Below are 9,467 nucleotides of genomic sequence, written 5' to 3'. Positions count from 1 at the left end.
GCGTGTGCCAGAACTGGCATGTTCTTATTCTTGTCCTCCTGGTCTGAATGTCCATGTGCAGTTTGTAGTCAGAATGACACAGTAACATCCATCCTTGGCCAGGACTGGCACAGCTTCCTATTCTCCCTGCCCTAGCAAATAGTTCCAGTCTCTCAGCTTCTCTAGCTCACCCTTAGTGCTAGCTGGAAGGCATCTTTGTGCACCGATCCTATGTCAGGCTGGAGCCCCTTCCTGGTGTCACTTTTTGTAGACTGAAATGGTAAATTTTTCTTCCTTTAGTTTCTCCTTGGATTTCATTAACATTTCTTGATCTAATGCTTTTCAAAATCCTTGTTGAAATAGTTGTAGGGGAGCTGGGCTGTTGTGCTCCTAGACTCCACTGTCTTGTGGAGATTCTGAAAGCAAAACCTTTTCAGAATGTATGTATCTCTGCCACCCTCCACCTCCAAAGACCTTACAATACAATGTGTTACAATGTGTGTGTGTTACAATACACACGTGAAAATTCAAAGGGAGTGATCCAATTAGAAAATAAATTAACCTAAATCCCACAAAGAAATCAAATGAAATCTTGTGTACTGAAAGAGAATGGAACTAGGCTATGATTTTTCAAAAGACCCAAAAGAAAGACTGTTCTAGAAATAGTATGTTCATCTCCCCTGTGTGTTTCTGTGTGGGTTTAATTTTTGTTACACTAATGGGCAAAACATGAGTGGGACCACATGGTTCTTCCAGTGGATAGAAAAGCAGCTCCAGGCAGTTGGGGGAGATTTGAATTGTGCTCAGAGCTGGAAGAATTAGGAACTGCTCTTTTGGCTCAACTTCACCCAACCTGTGAGACAATCTTGCGATGATTTTGTCCACTGATATGGCTGTATGAGAATATACTCGTCCTTCTGAGAATTTAAAAGTAAAGAACTGGGAGAGTTATGAATAATAATCACTTGGCTGATCACAATTTTCAAACAGCAGTGATAAAAGATGGTAATATTTTGATCCAACAGCTAACCAACAGCTTGAGATGCTTAGGAACTTACTAAAACTTTAGATCTTAAGACTGTCTTTCTCTCTCTCTCTGTGCCTGTTACTCTGTCTCCTTTTACGTTCCCTTTGCCCCCTCATATTCTCCTGCTAACTGGGCCTAAAATGGAGGTAAAGTAGCTTTCAGATGTTTGTTGTATTTGTAAAATAGTATTCAGAGAGCAGTGTGGTACAATGCTTAGAAAGCTGGTCTCAAGGCCAACCTCAGTTACGAGCAAGTTAACCTTAGTGCTGTAGACAACTCTTCTAAGACTGGAGTCTTCCCTATGCTAACGAAATCAGAGGGCTAATCCCTATTTTGACTTCCCTCTGGGTGAGAAAGTAGTAAAATAATAAGAATCCGAGAAGCTGTGGTCCTCATAACCCTGGAAGTAACTAGGGCTATGGAGATCTTAGAGGGCCAGAATTCTGGAATCTCTAATTGAGGTCAGGCAAACTAACTGCCCTGTCACTGGGCAATCCAAAAGCTCCCAGTGCAGTGGGGATACCACTCTCCACATGCCCTTCATACTCCCACTCTCACTCCACCAGAATTTCATTAGCAGTGGTGAGTTGGGTTCCCAGAGCAAGGCTTTGACTTCCTTTATTCCAACTTTCTGCACAGCCTTCTAAGGGTAAACCTGGGTGGCAATGGGTTTTTTCCCCTACTGTTATTGGCTCAATGTCCCATTCTAGTGTGTTTCCCTAATATTAGGGCTCCAATATCGGTTAGCCAACTATTATCTCCATGGCATTATCAATAAATAATTATTACCAAATGACTTTAAAAAAGGGCTATTTACCAAGAAGCTACAGTAAGACCTGAAGTACAAACTGGGAACACTCTTCCCTACACCACTTCAGTCTTTGAGGAGAGTGGGATCAAACTTAAAGAGAGCGCTACAAACATTTGCCCAAAGGACCTCCCTTCTGGGTGTGGCACACTGGGTGTGGCAGGACATTTGTTTACCAGACTGATCCATAACTGGACTGGACTTACAAGTCATCCTCAAGGATGGTTCCTTCCTGGGGTTGGCAGTTAGACCTCTGGTAAGTCTTTCAACCTTTAGAGATTTCAGAAGTCCCTGTACCAAAGGAAAGAAGACACAAACAGGAGAGGGAGCCCATTCCAGACACAGGCTTGCCTAGAAAGCATATCCCCACTGGCTTGGTGCAGAGGAAGGGCATCTTGCTCACCCATCAAGAGTTCAGAGTCATCCTTACACCTTATGATGGACAGAAAAAGAAAACAAAATGATTTGGCCTGTTGCTGCCTTTTGTATGCTTTGTCAGTTCCAGCTCAGTAGACAATTAAAAGGCTTTCTGACCTCATGCTGTAAGTCAACAGGAAACAATCACTGAATACCTGTACATGAACTTGAAGTGGATGGCAGGGCCCTCAGAAGCAGACTTCCCAAGCATCCATGTGGGTTGCCACCGGGCAAGACTATGCATGTTCTAAAGTGGAAAGCTCCATTCCAAATCACCATGCACTTTCTGAAACAGGTTTCCCAAGCTTTCACATGGGTTGGCTCCAGGCACAAATCCCTGACTGTGCTCTTAGGACTGGGCCTTCATTGGCCAATCCATTGTTAAGCATAGGTACTGAAGTTTTACATTCCTTGTTAATTGATTTAATTAAGATCCAGGTGAGTTTTAATTAAAACTACATTCAATTGCTTCTTCCTTGTGAAACTCTCATAAAAAAAATAAGTTTCCAACCTTATATTTATACAAATCTCACAATTTAAAAGTATATGATTTAGAACAGATCCTAACAAGTAACGCATTCAACCCTCATTTTACAGATGAAGAAACAGAGACCCACAATGGTACACTCAGTAATGATTTCCCTCTCTTACCCCATATCCCAATCCAGGAATTAGAAAGAACGCAATAGACAAAAAAAGAAGTGCAGCTCAGGGAAGGTTTGGAGTTTATTTGCTGCAGTTTCTTGGCTCTAGTTTACATGGCAAAACAAAACAAAACAAAACAAAAACAAAATCAGAATAATTAAAATAAATCCTGTCAGCAGTGATTGCTCATCTCTTTAGATCTCCCCCACAAAACAAAAAACAAAAAACAAAAAAAACCTCTTTTCCAAATACAAAATAATCTAAAGGAGAAAAACTATACATAGATTATTTACATCTCTGATAAATAGACTAATACTGATCCATTTGCCTCCCTTTCCTCACCCTCCCCACCCCCCAGCTTACTTGCTAGAACCAGTGCACTGAATCGACTCACAAGGGGAGGAACTGAAACATGGTCAAAGGACTGAACCTACATGGGGTAACTCTGGTATCAACAACAGAGCTCAAACCTCCCAGAATCTTGCTTTCTGCACACTGACTGTTATGCTCTTAAATGGAAGGTTCTGGTCTGTGCTCTTTTCAGATACCTTCCAAACAGGGTCCAGACACAAAAGCACTTGATGTCACTCCATGAAACCACCTATTAGATTTCAGGGAGAATTCGGCAATTCATTACCATTGGTAGGTGGGACACTACTGATGATCCCCATGCTCTCTTCCCCAACACCTTTTCAGGATGATTTTCAGAGATGAAGAGCTCTGAGGGCTCTATCACCTGTTGGGAATCTGAATGGCCTACAGAGCTACTTCCTTATACGGTGCGTCCTAGAAGGTATGGGAAGAAATGCACTGATAAATTATCCTAAGGGTTTTTCAGATTGCCAGGTTAGATTCTATGGAAATAAGGAACTGCTACTACTGATAGTCCCTGGGAGTGGCATTTTATGGGCTGAGACTGTCATCTACTCACTTCAAGAAGCCACCCAAAGAATTATAAAGCAGGAAGAGTTTCAGTTTAATCCTTTGGTAGGATCAAGCAAATGAGATCCTAGTGTGAAGATGCATTTAGGGAAGTACCTAAGGACTATCTATTTGAGGGAGGAAAAAACAAAGCCTCAAGGAGACTAAGCAGGACTTGGTCCTTCCTCTAGAACGAGGACTAGAGCTTTTGGGGAAAGTAGCTGAAAACAAGGAAAGAAAAAGAAAAATGGGACAGCTCATGGGGGCTGCCCTCCACATCATTTTGGTTATTTGGTGTTTTGTTCAATGAAAAATGCTGATTTTTTTTTCCTTTTAAGCTCAGGAGGAGCATTAATTTTGAAGAAGGAAAAAAAATATTCTCAAAAGCTCCAACCACTTTCTTCTTTTCAGTGTCCCATGTGCAGTGAGAATGAGAATATACCACCACCAACAGAACTCTGTTTTGCTTTACAGCCCATGGCATGAGTGGCCACACCAACCACAGGGCCCACAAAGCATACCAGTGGCTGTATTCGAGTCCCTTGTAGGTGGGTAAAATAAGATCTGAGGCCCCCATTAAGCTTCACTGCTTCCTTTCCCACTCTCCACACCAACCCTTACCCCACCTTTCTCCCAAACCCAATGGCTTACTCAAACAATAGAAGACATTCTCCAGCTCACTAAGCCAGGACAATGCAAAGTAGATTGGAGAGGTAGTAATGGCATTATCCTCATCCCTTCTCAATGCGTGGTGGTAGAGACCTGTGTTGCCTATGCTGCTCCTTCCCCCAGGGAGGAACAAAATTTATCTGGGAGTCTTCAAGACTGGACAGAGAATAATGCATCTGGGCAAACTTCTTTAAAGCCAAAAATATATCTTTATGGTGTGTGGTTTATCTCTTCCATCTCACCTTTCACTTTAACATACAATATATTTATAAATGTACCTATGGTGCAGGAATTGAAGGCTTCTTCACAGGAAAAATAACCAAGAGGTAAATGGTTGACTCCAAGCTCTGCTATCAGACCTGCTGAGTGGAGAGACTTGCAGGGAAGCTGATTTGCTCTGTTCTTTTTCAAAGAAAAAAATTATGAATCCATGCCTTAAAAGGGCTCAGCTTCCCTCTTCTCCTCAACTGATAACTGCCCACCCCAATCCCTCCCCCCACTTGCTTAAAAAAAATTGCAAAAGCTGAAGCTGGTCCTTAGGAACTCAGGGCAATGCTAAGTGGCAGAAGATGCTCCTGCTTCGCAGCCCTCTCTCTCCCCATGTGTAGAATGGCAGAGGGAGAAAATCAAGAATTCTTCACACTGTAAGATTCTGATCCCGATTAGCTGGCACAGGCTCTTAATGTCTCTTGGTAGAGGAAACTTTCTTCTTCCTTGTTGCTAACATCTCGTAGAAAGGATCCCTGCTGATGGCTGCTCTGAAACATATAAATGGAGAATGAGATGTTGGCTCATGAAAAACAGTAGAGAAAATATCAGTTGGAAATTTTAAGCAAATAAATTCCTTCTTGGTATCATGTGATACAAGAATATGTACCCAACTGGTCTACCCTAATGGTCAACTCAGACCACTACCTCATCTTGATGTGCAGATTTGAAAGTACTGAATGCTTCTGAAGTTGTAATCACTTCTTACGCTAATTATGACAACAAAAACACTGTAGATATTCTTACATCTTTACCCTCTAGTGTTATTCTAATCTATCTAATCATTTAATCCTTAACTTTTGGTGAAGATCTCTGGATCCTCTTTAGAAGTAAATTACATAGCATTTGAATTTTTTACTCATCTGAAACTGATACAAAAATACATTGCCTCTTTCTGTGTTTGACCTCCTTGGGCAATGCGCCCAGCAGTGAGATCACTAGGTCAAAGTGAAAGTTTGTCACTTTTGGGTACAATTCCAGACTGTTTTCCAGAACAGCTGGACCAACATACAATTCCACTAGCTTGTATTCTTAAAGTCCCTCTAAAATTAGTTTTCCTGTCTTTTATCAGCTTTACCAGTTTGTTGATATGAGACAAAACTACAGAAGTTTTCAAATTTTAATGACATTATTAGCAACTAAGACCATTTTTCAAATGATTGTTGATCTTTTGCATTTCTTCTTCTGAAAACTGTTCATGTCCTTTCAACCATTTATCCATTGGAGAATGGCTCTTGATCATATGTATTTGTCTCAATTCCCCATATATATTGAATATCAGACTTTTCTCGGCAATTTTTAATGCATTTTTAATATGTTCCCCACTTAACAGTTTCTCTCAGATGGAGGGAGTAAACCAGGAATAAGTTGTAGCTTTTTTATTCCCCCTCTTTTCTATTACAGGCAGCAAACTCACTTAGAGAACCTCTTCTAAAAAAGTTATGTGCCTATGTTGAGGGTCATAGCATAGGGAAAAACTGGGAAAGAAGATGTGAGAATTTTGTTTCACTGGGGAGATGAGGAAGGAGAAAAGCCCAAGCTGGAAGCAACAAGTGATAATAGCAGAAAGGGAAGTGAGTAGGATAATCTCTGGAATTCACAGAAGAAAGAGGAAGCTAGCTAAGTAGCAAGAGGCCTTAAACTTTAATCCCACAGTGTTACTGTAACAACAATGCTACTAGCACTTGCTGCGGGGGGTGTGAGACCAATAACACTAGCACACAGAAGGGCTGCTAGCACAGGTTCTTTGATCTGCTTTTCTATGGAAAACAACTTTAAGGGGTTAACAATCTTACTTAAATTAAACATACATATACCATTCACTTAGTTCAGGAGGGAAAGCCAGCACCCTGAACTTCTGAAGTTCAGAGAGAATATAAACAGAAATTGCAAGCAGAAATTATATAAACAGAGCAAACATACACAGAAATCAATAGACAGGCCTCTAGCTGTCTGACCAGGGAATTACATAGTTACCAGAGAGAGAGGCACCAGCATCTGGGTTTTCATAGCTGGGGGGCTCCAATGGCTACCTAGAGTCTCATCTAGCCAAACCACCAATGCTCTTCCAATGAGTGTGCCCCTAAAGGCAAAACGCTAACCTCTGAGTATATGCACACTCAGGGTCAAAGGGCATCACAACCATGAAAATCAAACCCATGTGAACTAGACCTTCCCTTGACATAAGTAGGTCATCAAAGACTCCCAACTGAATCAGATTCCTTAGGGCTGAGAAGCACTCCAAAACAAAGAGAACCAAAAGTCCACTTTGCTTGCCATTACATTTGAAAGGCAAGACTCATCAAAGGTACTTGATTATCTCAGTGCTGAGAAACACTCCAAAACAAAAGATGAAGGGTCCCACTTTACCTGCCCCATTCAAAACAGAGGTAAGACTCATTAAAGGTACTTGATGGCCTTAGCATTCCAAAAGAGAAGAACAGCAAAAAAAGTCCCACCCTAATTACCACAACAATTATATCTTCAGTTTTTTGTTTTTTTTTGCAGGAGGGAAGGACAGGCAATTGGGGTTAAGTGCCTTGCCCAAGGTCACACAGCTAGTAAGTGTGTCAAGTGTCTGAGGCTGCATTTGAACTCAGGTCCTCCTGACTCCAGGGCTGGTGCTCTACTTACTGCGCCACCTAGCTGCCCCACATCTTCAGTTTTTCAAACCCCTCCACCATCTAGTTCCTAGTTGGAGCCCTCGCCCAAACTACAGAAGCCACAACCAGTGATATGAAGCTGTAGCATTTCCAATTCCAGTGCTTTAGTAGATGGCCAGGTAGGAGGACAGGAAAAAGAGAAGGAAAAATCCACAGTCTGATTGCAGTGGGAATTTCCAATTTGTCTCCCAAATCGGGTCCCTGAATTTCCCCAAATAAAGAATCCCAGTTACACGCAGTGATAGGCTCTGTAGTACTCTGCTTCAGGTATATTATGGCACAAATAGATTTTTGTGGACTGACAAGAAAAATAATCATTTAAATATCATTTTTATAGGAAAAAAATCTCAAGTTCTGCACAATTTACACCATAAATGTGTGCAAACATAAAAGTTTGAAACTCCAATCCTGAATTTGCAGCTCCGTGTAGGACTAAATGGCCACAAATCACCATTTAGCAAATAATGCAATGAGCTATCAGCTACATTATAGATTAACGAGACTTTTGTGGGCTAGGAACACAACTACTACATTGTTTCCTTGGGGAAAAGGGAACTTAGGAACATTGCAAATACCACTGCTACCAAAGCTGCCTGCTGCGAAGGACAAAAAGGGAACATACAGTGCCTTCGGGCCTACTTCTCACTTTCTGAGGTCCGAGGAAAGGAAAATTTAGTACCTCCCTGCTCTGAAACTTTTGGTGGGGCATTGGTTACCCACTCAAATACGAAAAAACCTCTACACATTTCTATCATCATATTGTTCTCTCAGCTGGATTCTCATGAACAAATCTCACGTGCTTTAGACATATAGGTAGTATTAGCTTAGATAAGTGGATGGTTCATGTCATATAATTAGTAACTGTCAGAGCTGGAATTCAAACTTAGGTCTTTTGGGCCAGCATCCAAGTCTAATATACCAAGTTCTCACAGATTTGAGCTAGAACTGTTGAGGTAGTGGCGGAAAAGCTCAAATAACCCACAGATGGTTCTCTACTGCTATTCTTAACAGCGGTGTCTGATGATGTAGCCTTCTTTTAAAGTTACTCTGATAGTAAAACTCAAGCACTAGGTAAAAAAAATCAAATGCACTTCTTTAGTTTCAGGTGAAACTTTGCAGAAAGTACAAGTAGCTCTGATGATCAGGAGCTCAAAATTTGTCAGGCCTGTCAGAATTAAGGTCTTTTGTAACTAGCTTGAACAGCCTACATAGTCTATTATTTATACTCATAAAGTTGTTGTCAGGATCAAATGAAATTGTGTATTTAACAATAAAATACGATGTAAATGTCAATCAACACTATTATATAAGCAGCATGAAGAGACCAGAAAAGATAGTCCATTCACTGTGCATGATTGGCAGAAAAGATGGCTGAAAATTCTAAGGATAAGCTACACTATTTTGTCCTAGGTTGCTTTGGCTATGAAAGCTGTGGAGAAATACCAATACATTCAGAAAAAAAACTGTAACCTAGATTTCAGAATTAATTTATAAACGAAAGTTAGGGTTTAGAGAGAAAGGTATTGGATTGCTCTTGTTTATTACTCTGAAAGTTACTTAAAAAACCATCTTTTAAAATGGCTATTGTTTAACTGCCAAAGTTTCTTTTAAAGGAATGGAAAATTTACTGGTTTTTAATGCTAATTAGAAGTGCATGTTTTAAAAATGTGCTCAGGTAGAATTAAGGAAAGGTAAAAAGGACTGTAGGTGAATCTGCTGGAAGAAAAACGAAAGAATCTCATATTAATATTTTATCCATTTTTTTCCTTTTTTATCCTTTTTAGTTAAGAAAAAATGTTTGAATCCTACCTTCAACCCATACAGCCTCTTTCCAGAGATTTTTGATATATGTGTATTTGTACACATGTATTCCTTTCCTTTTCATTTACTCTCCCTTAGCCACCTTTCAATTACCTCTATACCACAGGCTTTCAAAATGTGGCCTAGGGTCCTTTAGGGTCACCAAAACTCTCTCAGGGGGTTCATGAGGTCAAAGCTATTTTCATAATACCAAGACACGTTAATTTCTAATATGATAAATGTCAATAGGTATACACCCACATAAATAAAA

At 40.5% G+C, this 9,467-nt stretch overlaps 1 protein-coding gene across 2 annotated transcripts in view; it reads right to left on the bottom strand.

Annotated features, from left to right (window-relative positions):
* Positions 1-2,939: 2,939 nt before the first annotated feature.
* The window catches only part of CYTH1 (cytohesin 1), a 172,021-nt gene continuing 165,493 nt past the window's right edge, over positions 2,940-9,467 (bottom strand). For both annotated transcript variants that reach the window (XM_036756207.1, XM_036756206.1), the window contains exon 13: positions 2,940-5,224. In XM_036756207.1, coding sequence (XP_036612102.1) covers positions 5,146-5,224 — 79 coding nt within the window. In that variant the 3' untranslated portion in view covers positions 2,940-5,145. The remainder of the gene's footprint in view (positions 5,225-9,467) is intronic.

The sequence above is a fragment of the Trichosurus vulpecula genome, chromosome 4, assembly GCF_011100635.1.
Source record: "Trichosurus vulpecula isolate mTriVul1 chromosome 4, mTriVul1.pri, whole genome shotgun sequence".
NCBI lineage: Eukaryota > Metazoa > Chordata > Mammalia > Diprotodontia > Phalangeridae > Trichosurus > Trichosurus vulpecula.
The sequence above is the reverse complement of the archived record's forward strand: the minus strand, read 5'-3'. Positions and strand labels throughout refer to the sequence as shown.